Consider the following 23,763-nt stretch of genomic DNA (forward strand, 5'->3'; position numbering starts at 1 on the left):
TCTAATAATAATAAATCACTCTTCCTGGGCAGACATGACCTAAGATGGGCTGATCATACTTCCTTGCTCTTCTTGGTAAAGTAATTATTCCTGGGGGAGGGAGGTTAGGTGTATGACTTGAGCTAGATCAACTGCGGTCGGTTTTTGAAAGTATTTCACAATGAAACTAGAAAAGAAAAGTCCTTTCTTTTCAGGTCACAAGACTGAATGAATGTCAGCCTGAAGCTTGGACTCAAAAGACGAAGGATTTATCAAGATTGCTAGCGTGAGAGAATGACAGCAATATACAGAAAGAAGGAATCAAAAGGCTGTGGTGTATGTGTGTGTGTGTGTGTGTGTGTGTGTGAAGGAGAGAGAGAGAGAAAGAGAAAGAATAGCTTTTGAATAGCTTTTGAATACCTAGATTCAACAATTCCTGAGGCTAATTCAATTCAATCCTAGCCTTTTCTATTGTTGGATTACTTGATCCAGTACTATAGTCCTCTTTTTTATTCATGTAGTTCAGGTTGAGTTTTGTTGCTTGAAATTAAAATAGTCGTTATTGACAGAGTAATCAAACTATAGTCCCTCTCAGTTTTAGTCCTCTGGAACTCATTAATATTAATTGCCACATCCTTGCAGAAGTGTTCAGATACTCAAATAAAATTGGCTTTAGGTTAAAGAATACAATGTTAACTGGGGCCCAAAGAGAATAAAATCAAGCACATTAGAAGTAACATAAGAAAGCAAAATTAAGATGACTTGGGTGAAGATCAGAAGATGCTGACAAGTCATATTAAAATAAGCTTTGCCAGAATCACATGCACATACCACACACACACACATATGCACACACTCAAGTTAGACTCGGGTTTTACAAAAAGAAACTTTAATTTTTCACAGATACAGATCATAATTTTAAAAGAAATTATAATTTTTTTTTACAATTAATGACTTTAAATTGTCCTGTTCCTCTTTATAGGTATTATGATCTTGTATGTGTAACTTCATTCCAGACTTAAATAAAATATCCCCCTCAGGTTCAACTATTTCTCTTTTTCCTATGTTTTCTCATTTCGCACTGTTTACTCTTCTATGATGAGATTAAAAACTTTTTAATATGCAAAGCATTCACTTATTTATTTTCTTCACTTACACCTGATCATTTCTTTCCTCTGATCTCTTAGTAAAGAGAAACAAAATATTCTTAATGGATTATTTAGGGAAAAGCAACCAGTAGGAAGAAGAAACTTTGGGCTACAGGAGGTCTAAGCCAACCCTGACTTTGGGAATGCATGCACCATGAGGAAGAGAAGGAATAGAAAAACCAAGATGGCAGAGTCAGGACAGCAAAAGTAGTAGTGTGAGAGTTTCCCAGGAGTTTGTGAGTGAGAGAGAACTAGAGATGACATGATACTCTGATTTCCCACAAGCTAAAATAAGATTTGAGTTTAGATTGATACTTCTGTCTGATCTTTGATTGGAACAGTGCAGTGTGTACTATGCACAGGCTGATAACAGAAAATACACATAACACTAAAATCTGAGGTCGTAAACAGGAAAGGCACACACCTCTACCCAGAACTGACCACACTGCATTAAGAGGGACTTTGACAAGGGAGAGGCATTGAAAAGTCAAGTCAATAAAAGTGGAAGTATAAGGTCTGAAGGAAGAACCGATTATCAAAGATCACATCTGATCAGAAACAATGCTGAGCCAATCCCATTCTGGGTCCCAAGCAGCAAAGCCCATTTTAACAGAAGAGGGCAAGGATACTGCTTGGGATGTTCAGACAGTGGGAATGACACAGGTCGATCATATCAAATATTTCATTTTAAAATAAGACAAGGGGGATGAGAAGTAGTATAGATCCTCTAGGATGTACCAAAACCGGAAGTAGCCATGTAGCTGACACCTTCAAGCTTCTATATCTCAAAAACATCTACTTGTTTCCTCAAGAGGCAAATCCTCTAAGAAGTCATCTGCAGCCCACAGCATCTGTCTCAATGCAGAGAGGTTCAGAACGTCCATGACAGGCTCCAGCTCCCACTCTGAGGTATAATTACTAACCACAAAGATGTCAGAAAGAGCAAATCCAAGTTCTCTGTGAACTGCCTCTAGCTGCAATACAGAATTTAAAACCCAGAAATCTTAAAACAGTGAAAAATACAATTTTATGTTGATATAAATTATGAAAGCAATATCAAAAAGTAGGAGCTTGGCAATACTTGTCCTGTTGGAGAATGTGGAGACAGAGATCTGGCCCCATAAAGGGGTTTCTTCAGGAACTTCACAAGCCAAGTTCTAATATCACTGCTAATTTTCATTTAGAATACACATAATAGATTCAATATGAATTACAAACTAAAGATAACTAATTGATCCATACAAACTACTCTGAAATTGAAGAATTTTTAACACCCTTATATTAGAATCTATCATTTCCTTCAGTTTCCTTTTAAAGGTTATTCTCAGGATAAGTCTATTTTACTAGACTGGTTTAATGTTGATGTTTAATTCATGCTTAGACTAGTTTATTTGTGGAACCACACTCCCTGGGTTCAAAGTAGGGCTCTGTCACTTCCTAGCATTGTCAGTAAACTGGCAAATGCTTTACTCTGTGTGCTTTTGTTTACTTATCTATTAAATGTGGTAATGACAGTACCCATCTCATAAGGTTGTTATAAGTATTGAATAAGAAAATCTATCACAGAGAGTGGCATGGACATATATACACTACTAAACATAAAATAGATAGCTAGTGGGAAGCAGCCACATAGCACAGGGAGATCAGCTCGGTGCCTTGTGACCACCTAGAAGGGTGGGATAGGGAGGGTGGGAGGGAGGGGGACGCAAGAGGGAAGAGATATGGGGATATATGTATATGTATAAGTGATTCACTTCGTTATAAAGCAGAAACTAACACACCATTGTAAAGCAATTATACTCCAATAAAGATGTTAAAAAAAAAAAAAGAAAATCTGTCACATATTTAGTGCTCAACAAATATTAGCTATCATTATATCCTCCCAACTGTTGTTTCCACCTCCAGGTTCCTTTTGACTCCAGTCTATTCTGCATATGGGCAGCAGATTAATTTTTGTGAAGCTTAACTTTGGTCATATCATTACTCTTTCAAAAAAAATTGCTGTGATTCCACATAATGCACCTAATTAATAAAACCACTTCATGCAAATGTAACTTTCTCACTTTCTCTCCCCCTCCAAAGATCCAGCCCTCCGCTAAACTAAATGACTCCATGCTTCCGATACACGCTGCCATTTCCTTCATTGATGTATTGACTTATGCTGCCCCCAGGGCCTCAATATTTTCCCCTTTTTGTCCCTTCACTTCCTGAAGTACTCCTCCTCCTTGAAAGCCATTTCCCAGTACCACCCCAGTAATGAAATCTTCCCCCATCCACTTTAATACAATTTCTTCCTTCTCTAAACTTTCAAAGCATCTTATTTTTAATCATTTCTATTTATCATACTCAATCATATCATATTCTTTTGTCAATTTTTTCTTATACTACCCCCCCATCCCTTCACCTCTACCTATAAAATCATATGCTTTTTAGCACAGGGAAATTGTTTTAATCATCTGTGTATTTGATTAGAGACTATCACACTTGCTTGATCATTCAAGGTAATCAATAAATATTAGTTGAATTGAACCTAACTGAATTAAATTATAATAAATGGAATTATCTGTGTCAGTGTAAAGATAAGTATATATTTAACTTTTAAAACTTGGGAAATGAATCTGAATTATCCCACGCAATTGTTTTAATTCTTCTTAAACTCAGTAGGTACTTATTTTTACTTTTATTTTTATACACAGTAATATATCATTATAGTGACACAGTACCCCAGAAAATGTGTTTACAAATGGCATCATCCATTACCTTGAGTTTCACAGGCACACATCTGTATATGTCTATAAGGTCACCTTTTGTAATCAGATCCAAGGTATCCACATGAGTGAGCAATACCACGTGAACCACACCTATGCCAAAAAATCCATATTGTTTTCGTTATTATAGAAAACATCAGTATTTTTCGTTTAATCAACTATCAGTTACGGGATAAGCTATCTATGGAGCAATTTCAGAGACTTGGGAAGGTTCCCTATCCCCCACAAAAAAATCCCCCTTAACTACTCATTCGTAGCTGGAATTCCTCTGACACAGGAAGTTTCCTTCATTGCCTCTTATGGGAAAAGACGAGGCTTCAAATGAAACCACCCTCTTGGAAGAGATAACTAAAATGTATGCTATAATATCACTGATTGATTTCATATCCCATCCAAACAGTTGTGTTTTTATGGAAACTAGAGAAAAGACCAAAAGGACTCTAACAAACAAGATGGGAGAGAAGAGGCCTCAGGAAGGAGATGGAATTTGTCAAAGCATCACAAATAAATTGTTCGGATGTCACAATGTTAGCAATCACCTCCCTGCACACCACCCTTGCAAGCTTTTAAATTTCCGTGAGCAAGTAAATCAATCACTCCCTGCTTCTAACTTAATCAAAGTTGTGACAAATTGGCTCATTCCCAAACAGAATGGATAACAGAGCTGAGAAAAGCTAGTGAGGCACCCTAATTCCCTAATCCTGTTTACCTTCTCCAAAGCCTTTATGCTACCCCTCCCTACTCAACATCTTACTTTCCTGCCTCTTTTTCTTAATGAAATGTTCTTTTCCACTTTCCAATCCTTTCAGACACAAAGGGGAAATTTAGGACTCTTGGTAAATAAATGCATTCTGGGATGCCGTGGTAGCAGGTAGTGAGAACTGCACTAAGCTCTTCATCTGTATTAATTTGTTTAATCTTTACAATAAATCTCTGAGATAGGAGCTATTATTATACTAATTTTATAGATCAGAAAATTGAGGCATAAAGTTTGTCACCTGTGCAAAGTCACACAGCTAGTGAGTGATTGATTTGATTGAATCACACTGATTAACCAGGGAATATTCACATATGCAATTTCTTAAGTTCTTCATCTTGTCCCCAAAGCATCCTACAGTATAATCAATTGCCCTTAGTAGTAAAGTGGAAAGAGACTCACCACACTTAATCAACTCCCTTCGAATTCTTCTGATCTTTTCCACCATCTCATCAGAGAGGTGACCAACAGAGTTGGCATCGAATACAAATGCCACACAATGGATTCTGTCCTTCAGCATTGGGCAGCCTGTATAGTTACCAAGACCTGTTGTGATTGGTTTCATGGAATTAAACTGTAAGGTAAACATAAAGCAACATATTAATTCAATGAATATTTATGAGCACACACTCTGTACCAGGCACTATGCAAGTGACTGAAACAGTGAACAAAACAGGCAGGTCTCTAATATTAAAGGGCTAGCAATCTGGTAGAGGAGACAGTCATTATGCAAGTAGCTAGCTGTCCTTTCACATAGTCAGGTAAAGCTTCTGTGAGGAAGGGACATATACTCTGAAAGCTAAAAAATAGGAGGAGTTAGTCTGATAAAGGGAATAAAGATATGGCAGAAAGTGTCCTAGATAGAAGAAGCAATATGGGCAAAGGTGGAGGTGAAAGCATTCAGAAAGAAATCTGGTATCATGAGGCAGAATGCAAGGGGAAACGTGGTCCAAATGGGATGCATTTACTCTTGAATTAACAGTTCCTCTGCTGGAAATCTGTCCCACAGATACCCTGGCAAAAATACAAAATGATGTATGTACAAGGCTATTAACTTCAGGGCTATTTGTAGTGGCAAAAGTCTGATTCACCAGTAACATATAGTATTCTATCACTTCGCTAAGAAAGGGGAAACCACATGTAAACCATAAATTTTTATATGGTTACTTATAAGAGGAGGACTATATTTTAAGAGGCAGAGAAAAAATGTATTCTTTGAGTAGAAAGAATGGATTCTGCCTTCTTTCATAGATTTGACTTATATATAAATGATAAACATAAATATACAACAAAATTAAATTTTAAAAGCTATCCATAACTTAAAATTAAACAAATAAACTCTTACATCCAGCTGGGGTCATAACTACACAGAGAGAAACTCTTTGATTGACTTGAAAACACAGTAATTTGTATATTCTTACTACATGATACTTCCTAAATACAATATAAAAATCTGTTAAAAAGACTAAATTGTTTCCACCTTTGATTGTGATTATATTATCTTGATATTAAATATGATTAGATAGTTTATAGTAGTAGTAGAATTTTTGCTCTGAGATTACAGTGAATATTACATGAGATAAAGCAAATGAGTTGTGACATGATATTCTGCAATCTCTTGTGTTCTTGAGAATAGGGATTCTCCACTGGGAGAAATCAGATAGACGATAGAAGAGATTAAGTAAAAATTCTCTAGCCCTGTATTTGAATGGAAAGTTTCTGCATGAATTTATAAAGTATTTTATCATATATATATATATATACACATACATATGTATATCTTAGCCCTGTCTACAGAAAAGGGCAAAAACCAATGACCAACGAAGAAGCAGTCAATAGTTCTAATGACCCAAACCAGGACTCCTTAGAGAAATAACTGATTCAAAATCTAGAGCTGGAAATATACAAGATATGGCTTGGATATCTAGTATATCATAAATAAGGAATATAGAAGATTTTTAGGTTTCTGTCAGAAGGATTCCACATCCAAATTGTAGAGGTTCCCACTTGTCAAAGATGGTATATTTGGCATCGGTACAAAGAAAAACTACAGTGGATAGAAATATATCAAATATGTTCAATTCATGAGTTCATATTAATAATAAAATAAAAAATGGTCATTATTGGCAGATACAAAAAACTAACTTACTGATTCAAAAGCTTGCAAAAAAGAAAAAAATGAAGCATACATCCTGCTTTTCCTATATAAACTGTACCACTAAGTACCCAAGGAGTAGATGAGGGGAAGTTTCTCTTTCATATGTGAAATGAAAAAGGAGTGATAGAAAAAGAATATCACTATTTTCACACTCATGAATAAAAGATCTAGGCATTGAACATTAATTAATATCTATATTAGAAAAATGAGAAAATCCAATGTTGTGTGCCTCTTCATGAAAGAACACAACACCACCTATGAAGTAGAAGCTGAATCTGAACATGCCTCCAGGTTCAACTACCAGTTTTTAGGATACATAGAAAACAGAGGACCATGGAAAACTACATCGAGGGGTTCAAAGAGCAAAGTTCAGACTATGGGTTAGTCTACAGAACAATGAAATTTCTTAAAAAAAAAAATTTCAAAGAAAAATACCAGAAGATATAGAGGCAGAACATACAGATTAAAAGAGGCTGGGAGGAGCTTCAAGATGGTGGAAGAGTAAGATGTGGAGATCAACTTCCTCCCCACAAATACATCAGAAATACATCTACATGTGGAACAACTCCTACAGAACACCTACTGAACGCTGGCAGAAGACCTCAGACCTCCCAAAAGGCAAGAAACGCCCTACATATCTGGGTAGGGCAAAAGAAAAAAGAAAAAACAGAGACAAAAGAATAGAGACGGGACCTACACCAGTGGGAGGGAGCTGTGAAGGAGGAAAGGTTTCCACACACTAGGAAGCCCCTTCGCGGGCAGAGACTGCGGATGGCGGAGGGGGGAAGCTTCGAAGCCATGGAGGAGAGCACAGCCACAGGGGTGTGGAGGGCAAAGCGGAGAGATTCCCGCATGGAGCATCGGTGCCCAGCAGCACTCACCAGCCCGAGAGGCTTGTCTGCTCACCCGCTGGGCGGGCGGGGGCTAGGAGCTGAGGCTTGGGCTTCGGAGGTCGGATCGCAGGGAGAGGACTGGGATTGGCTGCATGAACACAGCCTGAAGGGGCTAGTGCTCCACAGCTAGCCGGGAGGAGTCCGGGAAAAGGTCTGGAGCTGCTGAAGAGACAAGAGACTTTTTCTTGCCTCTTTGTTTCCTGGTGTGCGAGGAGAGGGGATTAAGAGCACCGCTTAAATGAGCTCCAGAGACGGGCGCAAGCCGCGGCTATCAGCGCGGACCCCAGAGACGGGCCTGAGATGCTAAGGCTGCTGCTGCCGCCACCAAGAAGCCTGTGTGTGAGCACAGGCCACTATCCACACCTCCCCTCCCAGGAGCCTGTGTAGCCCGCCACTGCCAGGGTCCCGTGATCTGGGGACAACTTCCCCAGGAGAACGCACGGCGCGCCTCAGGCTGGTGCAACGTCATGCCGGCCTCTGCCACTGCAGGCTCGCCCCGCATTCTGTACCCCTCCCTCCCCCCAGCCTGAGTGAGCCAGAGCCCCCGAATCAGCTGCTCCTTTAACCCCGTCCTGTCTGAGCAAAGAACAGACGCCCTCAGACGACCTACACACAGAGGCGGGTCCAAATCCAAAGCTGAACCCCGGGAGCTGTGCGAACAAAGAAGAGAAAGGGAAATCTCTCCCAGCAGTCAATTTGATTTACCCTGCATCTCTGGAATACCTGAATAGACAACGAATCATCCCAAATTGAGGAGTTGGATTTTGCGAGCAATGATATATATTTTTTTCCCCCTTTTTCTCTTTTTGTGAGTGTGTATGCGTATGCTTCTGTGTGTGATTTTGTCTGTATAGCTTTGCTTTTACCATCTGTCCTAGGGTTCTGTCTGTCCTTTTTTTTTTTTTTTTTTAGTAGAGTTTTCAGTGCTTGTTATCATTGGAGGATTTGTTTTGGTTGTTCTCTTCTTTCTTTCTTTCTTTCTTTCTTTCTTTTTAATTACTTAAAAGAAATTTTTTTTTTTTTTTTTTTTTTTTTTTTTTTTAACATCTTTATTGAAGTATAATTGCCTTACAATGGTGTGTTAGCTTCTGCTTTATAACAAAGTGAATCAGTTATACATATACAATATGTTCCCATTTCTCTTCCCTCTTGCATCTCCCTCCCTCCCACCCTCCCCATCCCATCCCTCTAGATGGTCACAAAGCACCGAGCTGATCTCCCTGTGCTATGCGGCTGCTTCCCACTAGTTATCTATTTTACATTTGGTAGTGTATATATGTCCATGACACTCTCTTACCCTGTCACATCTCACCCCACCCCCTCCCCATATCCTCAAGTCCATTCTCTAGTAGGTCTGTGTCTTTATTCCCGTCTTGCCACTAGGTTCTTCATGGCCTTTTTTTTTTTTTTTCCCCTTAGATTCCGTATATATGTGTTAGCATACTGTATTTGTTTTTCTCTTTCTGACTTACTTCACTCTGTATGACAGACTCTAACTCCATCCACCTCATTACAAATACCTCCATTTCATTTCTTTTTATGGCTGAGTAATATTCCATTGTATATATGTGCCACATCTTCTTTATCCATTCATCTGTCGATGGACATTTAGATTGCTTCCATGTCCTGGCTATTGTAAATAGAGCTGCAATGAACATTTTGGTACATGACTCTTTTTGACCTATGGTTTTCTCAGGGTATATGCCCAGTAGTGGGATTGCTGGGTCGTATGGTAGTTCTATTTGTAGTTTTTTAAGGAACCTCCATACTGTTCTCCATAGTGGCTGTATCAATTTACATTCCCACCAACAGTGCAAGAGTGTTCCCTTTCCTCCACACCCTCTCCAGCATTTATTGTTTCTAGATTTTTTGATGATGGCCATTCTGACCGGTGTGAGATGATATCTCATTGTAGTTTTGATTTGCATTTCTCTAATGATTAATGATGTTGAGCATTCTTTCATGTGTCTGTAGGCCATCTGTATATCTTCTTTGGAGAAATGTCTATTTAGGTCTTCGGCCCATTTTTGGATTGGGTTGTTCGTTTTTTTGTTATTGAGCTGCATGAGCTGCTTGTAAATCTTGGAGATTAATCCTTTGTCAGTTGCTTCATTTGCAAATATTTTCTCCCATTCTGATGGTTGTCTTTTGGTCTTGTTTATGGTTTCCTTTGCTGTGCAAAAGCTTTTAAGTTTCATTAGGTCCCATTTGTTTATTTGTGTTCTTATTTCCATTTCTCTGGGAGCTGGGTCAAAAAGAATCTTGCTGTGATGTATGTCATAGAGTGTTCTGCCTATGTTTTCCTCTAAGAGTTTGATAGTGTCTGCCCTTACACTTAGGTCTTTAATCCATTTTGAGTTTATTTTTGTGCATGGTGTCAGGGAGTGTTCTATTTTCATACTTTTACATGTACCTGTCCAATTTTCCCAGCACCACTTATTGAAGAGGCTGTCTTTTCTCCACTGTATATGCTTGCCTCCTTTATCAAAAATAAGGTGCCCATATGTGTGTGGGTTTATCTCTGGGCTTTCTATCCTGTTCCATTGATCTATATTTCTGTTTTTGTGCCAGTACCAAACTGTCTTGATTACTGAAGCTTTGTAATATAGTCTGAAGTCAGGGAGCCTGATTCCCCCAGCTCCATTTTTCGTTCTCAAGATTGCTTTGGCTATTCGGGGTCTTTTGTGTTTCCATACAAATTGTGAAATTTTTTGTTCTAGTTCTGTGAAAAATGCCAGTGGTAGTTTGATAGGGATTGCATTGAATCTGTAGATTGCTTTGGGTAGTAGAGTCATTTTCACAATGTTGATTCTTCCAATCCAGGAACATGGTATATCTCTCCATCTATTTGTATCATCTTTAATTTCTTTCATCAGTGTCTTATAATTTTCTGCATACAGGTCTTTTGTCTCCTTAGGTAGGTTTATTCCTAGATATTTTATTCTTTTTGTTGCAATGGTAAATGGGAGTGTTTTCTTAATTTCACTTTCAGATTTTTCGTCATTAGTGTATAGAAATGCAAGAGATTTCTGTGCATTAATTTTGTATCCTGCTACTTTACCAAATTCATTGATTAGCTCTAGGAGTTTTCTGGTAGCATCTTTAGGATTCTCTATGTATAGTATCATGTCATCTGCAAATAGTGACAGCTTTACTTCTTCTTTTCCGATTTGGATTCCTTTTATTTCTTTGTCTTCTCTGATTGCTGTGGCTAACACTTCCAAAACTATGTTGAATAATAGTGGTGAGAGTGGGCAACCTTGTCTTGTTCCTGATCTTAGTGGAAATGGTTTCAGTTTTTCACCATTGAGGACAATGTTGGCTGTGGGTTTGTCATATATGGCCTTTATTATGTTGAGGAAAGTTCCCTCTATGCCTACTTTCTGCAGGGCTTTTATCATAAATGGGTGTTGAATTTTGTCGAAAGCTTTCTCTGCATCTATTGAGATGATCATATGGTTTTTCTCCTTCAGTTTGTTAATATGATGTATCACATTGATTGATTTGCGTATATTGAAGAATCCTTGCATTCCTGGGATAAACCCCACTTGATCATGGTGTATGATCCTTTTAATGTGCTGTTGGATTCTGTTTGCTAGTATTTTGTTGAGGATTTTTGCATCTATGTTCATCAGTGATATTGGCCTGTAGTTTTCTTTCTTTGTGACATCTTTGTCTGGTTTTGGTATCAGGGTGATGGTGGCCTCGTAGAATGAGTTTGGGAGTGTTCCTCCCTCTGCAATATTTTGGAAGAGTTTGAGAAGGATAGGTGTTAGCTCTTCTCTAAATGTTTGATAGAATTCACCTGTGAAGCCATCTGGTCCTGGGCTTTTGTTTGTTGGAAGGTTTTTAATCACAGTTTCAATTTCAGTGCTTGTGATTGGTCTGTTCATATTTTCTATTTCTTCCTGGTTCAGTCTCGGCAGTTTGTGCCTTTCTAAGAATCTGTCCATTTCTTCCAGGTTGTCCATTTTATTGGCATAGAGTTGCTTGTAGTAATCTCTCATGATCTTTTGTATTTCTGCAGTGTCAGTGGTTACTTCTCCTTTTTCATTTCTAATTCTATTGATCTGAGTCTTCTCCCTTTTTCTCTTGATGAGTCTGGCTAATGGTTTATCAATTTTGTTTATCTTCTCAAAGAACCAGCTTTTAGTTTCATTGATTTTTGCTATTGTTTCCTTCATTTCTTTTTCATTTATTTCTGACCTGATCTTTATAATTTCTTTCCTTCTGCTGGCTTTGGGGTTTTTTTGTTCTTCTTTCTCTAATTGCTTTAGGTGCAAGGTTAGGTTGTTTATTCGAGATGTTTCCTGTTTCTTGAGGTAGGCTTGTATTGCTATAAACTTCCCTCTTAGCACTGCTTTTGCTGCGTCCCATAGGTTTTGGGTCGTCGTATCTCCATTGTCATTTGTTTCTAGGTATTTTTTGATTTCCCCTTTGATTTCTTCAGTGATCACTTCGTTATTAAGTAATGTATTGTGTAGCCTCCATGTGTTTGTATTTTTTACAGGTCTTTTCCTGTAATTGATATCTAGTCTCATAGCGTTGTGGTCGGAAAAGATACTTGATACGATTTCAATTTTCTTAAATTTACCAAGGCTTGATTTGTGACCCAAGATATGATCTATCCTGGAGAATGTTCCATGAGCACTTGAGAAAAATGTGTATTCTGTTGTTTTTGGATGGAATGTCCTATAAATATCAATTAAGTCAATCTTGTTTAATGTATCATTTAAAGCTTGTGTTTCCTTATTTATTTTCATTTTGGATGATCTGTCCATTGGTGAGAGTGGGGTGTTAAAGTCCCCTACTATGATTGTGTTGCTGTCGATTTCCCCTTTTATGGCTGTTAGTATTTGCCTTATGTATTGAGGTGCTCCTATGTTGGGTGCATAAATATTTACAATTGTTATACCTTCCTCTTGTATCGATCCCTTGATCATTATATAGTGTCCTTCTTTGTCTCTTGTAATAGTCTTTATTTTAAAGTCTATTTTGTCTGATATGAGAATTGCTACTCCAGCTTTCTTTTGATTTCCATTTGCATGGAATATCTTTTTCCATCCCCTCACTTTCAGTCTATATGTGTCTCTAGGTCTGAAGTGGGTCTCTTGTAGACAGCATATATATGGGTCTTGTTTTTGTATCCATTCAGCCAGCCTGTGTCTTTTGGTGGGAGCATTTAATCCATTTACATTCAAGGTAATTATCGATATGTATGTTCCTATTCCCATTTTCTTAAATGTTTTGGGTTTGTTATTGTAGGTGTTTTCCTTCTCTTGTGTTTCTTGCCTAGAGGAGTTCCTTTAGCATTTGTTGTAAAGCTGGTTTGGTGGTGCTGAACTCTCTCAGCTTTTGCTTGTCTGTAAAGGTTTTAATTTCTCCATCGAATCTGAATGAGATCCTTGCTGGGTAGTGTAATCTTGGTTGCAGGTTTTTCTCCTTCATCACTTTAAGTATATCCTGCCACTCCCTTCTGGCTTGCAGAGTTTCTGCTGAAAGATCAGATGTTAACCTTATGGGGATTCCCTTGTGTGTTATTTGTTTTTTTTCCCTTGCTGCCTTTAATATGTTTTCCTTATATTTAATTTTTGACAGTTTGATTAATATGTGTCTTGGTGTGTTTCTCCTTGGGTTTATCCTGTATGGGACTCTCTGTGCTTCCAGGACTTGATTAACTATTTCCTTTCCCATATTAGGGAAGTTTTCAACTATAATCTCTTCAAATATCTTCTCAGTCCCTTTCTTTTTCTCTTCTTCTTCTGGGACCCCTATAATTCGAATGTTGGCACGTTTAATGTTGTCCCAGAGGTCTCTGAGACTGTCCTCAGTTCTTTTCATTCTTTTTTCTTTATCCTGCTCTGCAGTAGTTATTTCCACCATTTTATCTTCCAGGTCACTTATCCTTTCTTCTGCCTCAGTTATTCTGCTATTGATCCCATCTAGAGTATTTTTAATTTCATTTATTGTGGTTTTCATCATTGCTTGGTTCCTCTTTAGTTCTTCTACGTCCTTGTTAAATGTTTCTTGCATTTTGTCTATTCTATTTCCAAGATTTTGGATCATCCTTACTATCATTATTCTGAATTCTTTTTCAGGTAGACTACCTATTTCCTCTTCATTTGTTAGGTCTGGTGTGTTTTGACCCTGCTCCTTCATCTGCTGTGTGTTTTTCTGTCGTCTCATTTTGCTTATCTTACTGTGTTTGGGGTCTCCTTTTCACAGGCTGCAGGTTCGTAGTTCCTGTTGTTTTTGGTATCTGTCCCCAGTGGCTAAGGTTGGTTCAGTGGGTTGTGTAGGCTTCCTGGTGGAGGGAACTAGTGCCTGAGCTCTGGTGGATGAGGTTGGCTCTTGTCTTTCTGGTGGGGACGTCCACGTCTGGAGGTATATTTTGGGGTGTCTGTGGCCTTATTATGATTTTAGGCAGCCTCTCTGCTAATGGATGGGGCTGTGTTCCTGTCTTGCTAGTTGTTTGGCATATGGTGTCCAGCACTGTAGCTTATTGGTCGTTGAGTGAAGCTGGGTCTTGATGTTGAGATAGAGATCTCTGAGAGATTTTTGCCGTTTGGTATTACGTGAAGCTGGGAGGTCTCTTGTGGACCAGTGTCCTGAAGTTGGCTCTCCCACCTCAGAGGCACGGCCCTGATGCCTGGCTGGAGCACCAAGAGCCTTTCGTCCACACGGCTCAGAGTAAAAGGGAGAAAAAATAGAAAGAAAGACAGAAAGAAAGAAAGAGGCTATAATATAGTGAAGTAAAATAAAGCTATTGTAAAGCAAAGCTATACAGACAAAATCGCACCCAGAAGCATATACATATACACTCACAAATAAAGGAAAAGGGGAAAAATTAATATATCCTGCTCCCAAAGTCCACCTCCTGAATTTGGGATGATTCGTTGTCTATTCAGGTATTCACCAGCTGCAGGCCCATCAAGTTGTTTGTGGAGTTTTAATCCGCTGCTTCTAAGGTTGCTGGGAGAGATTTCCCCTTATCTTCCCTGTTCGCACAGTTCCTGGGGTTCAGCTTTGGATTTGGACCCGCCTCTGCGTGTAGGTCGCCTGAGGGCGTCTATTCCCCGCACAGACAGGACGGGGTTAAAGGAGCAGCTGCTTCGGGGGCTCTGGCTCCCTCAGGCCGCGGGGAGGGAGGTGTACAGAGGAGGCGGGGTGAGCCTGCGGCGGCCGAGGCCGGCGTGACGTTGCACCAGCCTGAGGCGGGCAGTGCGTTCTCCCGGGGAACTTGTCCCCGGATCACGGGACCCTGGCAGTGGCGGGCTGCACAGGCTCCCGGGAGGGGCGATGTGGAGTGTGACTTGTGCTCACACACAGGCTTTTTGGAGGCGGCAGCAGCAGCCCCAGCGTCTCACGCCCGTCTCTGGGGTCCGTGCTGATCGCCGCGGCTCACGCCTTTCTCTGGAGTTCGTTTAGGCGGCACTCTGAATCCCCTCTCCTTGCGCGCCGCGAAACAAAGAGGCAAGAAAAAGTCTCTTGCCTCTTCGGCAGCTGCAGACTTTTTCCCGGACTCCCTACCAGCCAGCTGTGGTGCGCTAACCCCTTCAGGCTGTGTTCACGCCGCCAGCCCCAGTCCTCTCCCTGCAATCCAACCGAAACCGAAACCCGAGCCTCAGCTCCCAGCCCCGCCCGCCCCGGCGGGGGAGCAGACAAGCCTCTCGGGCTGGTGAGTGCTGCTCCGCGCCGAGCCTCTGTGCGGGAGTCTCTCCGTTTTTTTCCTCTGCGCCCCTGTTGCTGTGGGGTCTGCGGTGATCGCCGCGGCTCGCGCCCTTCTCTGGAGTTCGTTTAGGCGGCGCTCTGAATCCCCTCTCCTTGCGCGCCGCGAAACAAAGAGGCAAGAAAAAGTTTCTTGCCTCTTCGGCAGCTGCAGACTTTTTCCCGGTCTCCCTCCCAGCCAGCTGTTGTGCGCTAATCCCTTCAGGCTGTGTTCACGCCGCCAGCCTCAGTCCTCTCCCTGCAATCCGACCGAAGCCGAGCCTCAGCTCCCAGCCCCGCCCGCCCCGGCGGGGGAGCAGACAAGCCTCTCGGGCTGGAGAGTGCTGCTCGGCGCCGAGCCTCTGTGCGGGAATCTCTCCGTTTTTCCCTCTGCGCCCCTGTTGCTGTGGGATCCGCGCTGGTAGCTGCGGCTCGCGCCCGTCTCTGAAGTTCGTTTAGGCAGCGCTCTGAATCCCCTCTCCTCGCGCACCAGGAAACAAAGAGGGAAGAAAAAGTCTCTTGCCTCTTCGGCAGCTGCAGACTTTTTCCCGGACTCCCTCTTGGCTAGCTGTGGTGCACTAACGCCTTCAGGCTGTGTTCACGCCGCCAACCCCAGTCCTCTCCCTGCGATCCGACCGAAGCCCGAGCCTCAGCTCCCAGCCCCGCCCGCCCCGGCGGGGGAGCAGACAAGCCTCTCGGGCTGGAGAGTGCTGCTCGGCGCCGAGCCTCCGTGCGGGAACCTCTCCGCTTTGCCCTCCGCACCCCTGTGGCTGCGCTCTCCTCCGTGGCTCCGAAGCTTCCCCCCTCTGCCACCCGCAGTCTCCGCCCGCGAAGGGGCTTCCTAGTGCGTGGAAATCTTTCCTCCTTCACGGCTCCCTCCCACTAGTGCAGGTGCCGTCCCTATTCTTTTGTCTCTGTTATTTCTTTTTTCTTTTGCCCTACCCAAGTACGGGGGGAGTTTCTTGCCTTTTTGGAGGTCGGACGTCTTCTGCCAGCGTTCAGTGGGTGTTCTGTAGGAGCAGTTCCACGTGTAGATGTATTTCTACTGTATCTGTGGGAAGGAAGGTGATCTCCGCGTCTTACTCTTCCGCCATCTTCCCGAGGACCTCAAAAGAAATTTTTAATACTTATTTTTTGTTTATATTTTAATAACTTTTTAATTTAATTTAATTTTATCTTTTTCTTTCTTTCTTTCTTTCTCTCTCCTTTTTATTCTGAGCCGTGTGGATGACAGGCCTTTGGTGCTCCAGCCAGGCTTCAGGGCTGTGCCACTGAGGTGGGAGAGCCAAGTTCAGGACATTGGTCCATGAGAGACCTCCCAGCTCCACGTAATATCAAATGGTGAAAATCTCTCAGAGATCTCCATCTCAACACCAAGACCCACCTCCACTCAATGACCAGGAAGCTCCAGTGCTGGACACCCTATGCCAAACAACTACCAAGACAGGAATACAAACCCACCCATTAGCAGGCAGGCTGCCGAAAATCATAATAAGGTCACAGACACCCCAAAACACACCACCAGACGTGGACCTGCCCACCAGAAAGACAAGATTCAGCCTCAATGACCAGAACACAGGCACTTGTCCCCTCCACCAGGAAGCCTACACAGCCCACTGAACCAACCTTAGTCACTGGGGACAGACACCAAAAACAACGGGAACTATGAACCTGAAGCCTGCAAAAAGGAGACCCCAAACACAGTAAGTTAAACAAAATGAGAAGACAAAGAAACACACAACAGATGAAGGAGCAAGGTAAAAACCCACCAGACCTAACAAATGAAGAGGAAATAGGCAGTCTACCCGAAAAAGAATTCAGAATAATGATAGAAAAGATGATCCAAAATCTTGCAAATAGAATAGAGAAAATACAAGAAACGTTTAACAAGGACCTAGAAGAGGTAAAGGGAAACAAACAATCATGAACAACACAATAAATGAAATTAAAAATTCCTTAGAAGGGATCAATAGCAGAAAAACAGAGGCAGAAGAATGGATACGTGACCTGGGAGATAAAATAGTAGAAATGACGACTGCAGAGCAGAATAAAGAAAAAGAATGAAAAGAATTGAGGACAGTCGCAGAGACCTCTGGAACAATATTAAATGCACCAACATTCGAATTATAGGGGTCCCAGAAGAAGAAGAGAAAAAGAAAGGGACTGAGAAAATATTTGAAGAGATTATAGTTGAAAACTTCCCTAATATGGGTAAGGAAATAGTAAATCAAGTCCAGGAAGCACAGAGAGTCCCATACAGGATAAATCCAAGGAGAAACACGCCAAGACACGTATTAATCAAATTATCAAAAATTAAATACAAAGACAAAATATTAAAAGCAGCAAGGGAAAGACAACAAATAATACACAAGGGAATCCCCATCAGGTTAACAGCTGATCTTTCAGCAGAAACTCTGCAAGCCAGAAGGGAGTGGCAGGACATATTTAAAGTGATAAAAGGGAAATACCTACAACCAAGATTACTTTACCCAGCAAGGATTCATTCAGATTTGATGGAGAAATTAAAACTTTTACAGACAAACAAAAGCTAAGAGAATTTAGCACCACCAAACCAGCTTTACAACGAATGCTAAAGGAACTTCTCTAGGCAGGAAACACAAGAGAAGGAAAAGACCTACAATAACAAACCCAAAACAATTCAGAAAATGGTAATAGGAACATACATATTGATAATTAACTTAAATGTAAATGGATGAAATGCTCCAACCAAAAGACATAGACTGGCTATATGGATACAAAAACAAGACCCGTATATATGCTGTCTACAAGAGACCCACTTCAGACTTAAGGACACATACAGACTGAAACAGAGGGGATGGGAAAAGAGATTCCTTGCAAATGGAAATCAAAAGAAAGCTGGAGTAACAATTCTCATAGCAGACAAAATAGACTTTAAAACAAAGACTCTTACAAGAGACAAAGAAGGACACTACATAATGGTCAAGGGATCGATCCAAGAAGAAGATATAACAATTGTAAATATTTATGCACCCAACATAGGAGCACCTCAATACATAGGGCAAATACTAACAGCCATAAAAGGTGAAATCAATAGTAACACAATAATAGTAGGGGACTTTAACACCCCACTTTCACCAATGGACAGATCATCCAAAATGAAAATAAATATGGAAGCACAAGCTTTTAATGATACATTAAACAAGAAGAACTTAATTGATATTTATAGGACATTCCATCCAAAAACAACAGAATACACTTTCTTCTCAAGTGCTCATGGAACATTATCCAGGATAGATCATATCTTGGGTCACAAGTCAAGCCTTGGTAGATTTAAGGAAATTGAAATCATATCAAGTATTTTTTCTGACCACAACACTATGAGACTAGATGTCAATTACAGGAAAAAATCTGTAAAAAATAAAGACACATGGCGGCTAAACAATACACTACTTAATAACCAAGAGATCACTGAAGAAATCAAACAGGAAATCAAAAAATACCTAGAAACAAATGACAGTGAAAACACCATGACCAAAACCTATGGGATGCAACAAAAGCAGTTCTAAGAGAGAAGTTTATAGCAATAGAATCCTACCTCAAGATACTAGAAACATCCCAAATAAACAATCTAACCTTACACCTAAAGCAATTAGAGAAAGAAGAACAAAAAAAAAACCCAAAGTTAGCAGAAGGAAAGAAATCATAAAGATCAGATAAGAAATAAATGTAAAACAAATGAAGGAAACAATAGCAAAGATCAATAAAACTAAAAGCTGGTCCTTTAAGAAGATAAACAAAATTCATAAACCATCACCAGATTCATCAAGAAAAAAGGGGAGAAGACTCAAATCAATATAATTAGAAATGAAAAAGGGGAAGTAACAACTGACACTATAGAAATACAAAGTATCATGAGAGATTACTCCAAGCAACTATATGCCAATAAAATGGGCAAATTCGTAGAAATGCACGACCTTCCAAGACTGAACCAGGAAGAAATAGAAAATATGAACAGACCAATCACAAGCACTGAAATTGAAACTGTGATTAAAAAATCTTCAAACCAACAAAAGCCCAGGACCAGATGGCTTCACAGGCGAATTCTATCACACGTTTAAAGAAGAGCTAACACCTATCTTTCTCAAACTCTTCCAAAATATAGCAGAGGGAGGAACACTCTAAAACCCATTCTACGAGACCACCATCACTCTGATACCAAAACCAGAAAAAGATGTCACAAAAAAAGAAAACTACAGACCAATATCACTGATGAACATACATGCAAAAATCCTCAACAAAATACTAGCAAACAGAATCCAACAGCACATTAAAAGGATCATACACCATGAGCAAGTGGGGTTTATCCCAGGAATGCAAGGATTCTTCCATATAATCAAATCAATCAATGTGATACACCATATTAACAAATTGCAGGAGAAAAACCATATGATTATCTCAATAGATGCAGAAAAAGCTTTTGACAAAATTCAACACCCATTTATGAGAAAAACCCTCCAGAAAGTAGGCATAGAGGGAACTTACCTCAACATAATAAAGGCCATATATGACAAACCCACAGCCAACATCGTCCTCAATGGTGAAAAACTGAAACCGTTTTCACTAAGATCAGGAACAAGACAAGGTTGCCCACTCTCACCACTATTATTCAACATAGTTTTGGAAGTTTTAGCCACAGCAATCAGAGAAGAAAAAGAAATAAAAGGAATGCAAATTGGAAAAGAAGAAGTAAAGCTGTCACTGTTTGCAGATGACATGATACTATACATGGAGAATCCTAAAGATGCTACCAGAAAACTACTAGAGCTAATCAATGAATTTGGTAAAGTTGCAAGATACAAAATTAATGCACAGAAATCTCTTGCATTCCTATACACTAATGATGAAAAATCTGAAACTGAAATTAAGGAAACACTCCCATTTACCATTGCAACAAGAAGAATAAATACCACAGAATAAACCTTCCTAAGGAGACAAAAGACCCGTATGCAGAAAATTATAAGACACTGATGAAAGAAATTAAAGATGATACAAATAGATGGAGAGACATAGCATGTTCTTGGATTGGAAGAATCAACATTGTGAAAATGACTCTACTACCCAAAGCAATCTACAGATTCAATGCAATCCCTATCAAACTACCACTGGCATTTTTCACAGAACTAGAACAAAATATTTCACAATTTGTATGGAAACACAAAAGACGCCAAATAGCCAAAGCAATCTTGAGAAAGAAAAACGGAGCTGGAGGAATCAGGCTCCCAGGCTTCAGACTGTACTACAAAGCTACAGTAATCAAGACAGTATGGTACTGGCACAAAAACAGAAATATAGATCAATGGAATGGGTTAGAAAGCCCAGAGATAAACCCACGCACATATGGTCACCTTATCTTTGATAAAGGAGGCAAGAATATACAATGGAGAAAAGACACCCTCTTCAATAAGTGGTGCTGGGAAAACTGGACAGCTACATGTAAAAAAATGAAATTTGAACCCTCCCTAACACCATACAGAAAAATAAACTCAAAATGGATTAAAGACCTAAATGTAAGTCCAGACACTATCAAATTCTTAGAGGAAAACATAGGCAGAACACACCATGACATAAATCATGCAAGATCCTTTTTGACACACCTCCTAGAGAAATGGAAATAAAAACAAAAATAAACAAATGGGACCTAATGAAACTTAAAAACTTTTGCACAGCAAAGGAACCCATGAACAAGATGAAAAGACAACCCTCAGAATGGGAGAAAATATTTGCAAATGAAGCAACTGACAAAGGATTAATCTCCAAAAATTACAAGCTGCACATGCAGCTCAATATCAAAAAAACAAACAACCCAATCCAAAAATGGTCAGAAGACCTAAATAGACATTTCTCCAAAGCAGATATACAGATTGCCTGCAAACAGATGGCAAAGAATGCTCAACATCATTAATCATTAGAGAAATGTAAATCAAAACTATAATGTGATATCATCTCACACAGGTCAGAATGGCCATCATCAAAAAAATCTACAAACAATAAATGCTGGAGAGGGTGTGGAGTAAAGGGAACCCTCATACACTGTTGGTGGGAATGTAAAATGATACAGCCACTATGGAGAACAGTATGGAGGTTCCTTAAAAAACTAAAAATAGAACTAACGTACGACCCAGCAATCTCATTACTGGGCATTTCCCCTGAGAAAACCATAATTCAAAAAGAGTCATGTACTGCAACGTTCATTGCAGCTCTATTTACAATAGCCAGAACATGGAAGCAACCTAAGTGTCCATCAACAGATGAATGGATAAAGAAGATGTGGCACATATATACCATGGAATATTACTCAGCCATAAAATGAAACGAAATTGAGTTATTTGTAGTGAGGTGGATGGACCTAGAGTCTGTCATACAGAGTGAAGTAAGTCAGAAAGAGAAAAACAAATACCGTATGCTAACACATATATATGGAATCAAAAAAAAAAAAAATGGTCAGGAAGCACCTAGGGCCAAGACAGGAATAAAGATGCATACCTACTAGAAAATGGACTTGAGGACACGGGGAGAGGGAAGGGTAAGCTGGGACAAAGTGAGAGAGTGGTAGTGTATATATAGACATATATACACTACCAAATGTAAAATAGATAGCTAGTGGGAAGCAGTCGCATAGCACAGGGAGATCTGCTCGGTGCTTCGTGACCAGCTAGAAGGGTGGGATAAGGAGGGTGGGAGGAAGGGAGACGCAAGAGGGAAGAGATATGGGGATATATGTATATGTATAACTGATTCACTTTGATATAAAGCAGAAACTAACACACCATTGTAAAGAAATTATACTCCAATAAAAACGTTTAAAAAAATGTAATTATGAATTCTGTTCTTGTCACTCTTCTAATAAACCTAGCATGTTCCTTCAAAAAAATAAAAATTAAAACAGGTTGGATAGATTTATTTGAATAAGTTTTTGAACAAACTTATAAAAGATGCATGATACTTAAAAGAGAAATAGAAATGGGTAATATTTGATAAATTAAGAACAGCTATTACTCTTAGATGTGATAAGCATATCATGGCTATGTTTAATAAAAGACACATATGACCTTATGTGTATATATATATTTATATGTATTTAAATGCATATTCATTTATGGATGAAATATTATGACTTCTCAGATCTTCTTCCAAATAATACAGGAGAGGAGAAAGTGGGTAGGCACAGATGAAACAAGACTGGCTATAAATAAAAAATTGTTGAAGCTATGCAAATGTAAATTCATTAAATTATTTTGTCCACTTTTGCATGGGTTTAACATTCTCTAAATAAATATTTCTTTTAAAGAATATTTTAAAATAAACTAAATACCTCTACAAGATAACTCTACATTAAAGAGTGAAAGAAGCTTGCATGTATATAAAAATAAAGCATGCTCTGTTTCTGAATAAAAACACTGGATATGTAAAGATGTATATCAACATTCAATATACAATTTTAATGTAATTTCAATCAAAGCACCAACAAATCAAACACAAATACAAACAATCAAATAAAACACTAACAAGTTCATTTAGAAAAAGAAAAGTATATGTATAAAATAGTCCAAAACATGTGAGAAATGAATAATGAATATGACATCCAGTGGGTTATCAAGACATAATTGATTGCTATGGCAATTAAAAAAATTAGACAATATGGTAATAAAAGCAATATTATAAAGGAATTGACAAATACATTAATAGGACAAACTATAGATTGCAATAATAAATACCCATATTTAGAAGGGAAAGATACAACATTCAATAAAAGATGTTAGCACATTCGCCTATTCATTTGGAACAAGGTGAATTAATAATTAACTTAAGATCTAAATGTTTATAAAAAGGAACGGGAAAGTTTTTTAAAAGGCAGACTAAAGTAGCTTTTCTCTTTAATCTCTACCTTCCTCTTGCCTGGAACACCAACGGTGCTTAGCATGAACATCTTGAGAACATAAAGATGAAACCACATGTCTTAGTCAGCTTGGGCTGCTATAACAAGTTACCATATTGGGTTACTTAAACAACAAATTTTTATTCCTCATAGTTCTGGAAACTAGGAAATCCAAGATCAAGGTGCTGGTAAATTTTGTGTGTGGTTAGACCCTGGTGTGTAGACAGCCACCTTCTTGCTGTGTCCTCATATGGCTGCAAGAGAGGTCATCTCTCTTGTGTCCTTTCTCACAAGGGCACTAATTGCATTTATGAGGGCTTCATCATCATGACCTAATCACCTCCCAAACTTGCTCTGTCTCCAAACATCATCACACTATGGATTAAGGCTTCAACATGTGAATGAGGGTGGGGGGCAAACATTACAACCATAGCC

The 23,763-nt window shown here is 39.5% G+C and overlaps 1 protein-coding gene across 1 annotated transcript in view; it reads right to left on the reverse strand.

The window, feature by feature from the left end:
• Nucleotides 1–848: 848 nt before the first annotated feature.
• Nucleotides 849–23,763, reverse strand: part of IFI44 (interferon induced protein 44) — a 29,779-nt gene continuing 6,864 nt past the window's right edge. The window contains exons 6-8 of the mRNA XM_082420638.1: nt 5,055–5,226; nt 3,888–3,988; nt 849–2,101 (exon numbers count right to left, since the gene is read on the reverse strand). Coding sequence (XP_082276764.1) covers nt 1,913–2,101; nt 3,888–3,988; nt 5,055–5,226 — 462 coding nt within the window. The 3' untranslated portion in view covers nt 849–1,912. The remainder of the gene's footprint in view (nt 2,102–3,887; nt 3,989–5,054; nt 5,227–23,763) is intronic.

The sequence above is a fragment of the Balaenoptera physalus genome (genome assembly GCF_965194825.1).
Source record: "Balaenoptera physalus genome assembly, chromosome: 1".
Classification (NCBI taxonomy): domain Eukaryota; kingdom Metazoa; phylum Chordata; class Mammalia; order Artiodactyla; family Balaenopteridae; genus Balaenoptera; species Balaenoptera physalus.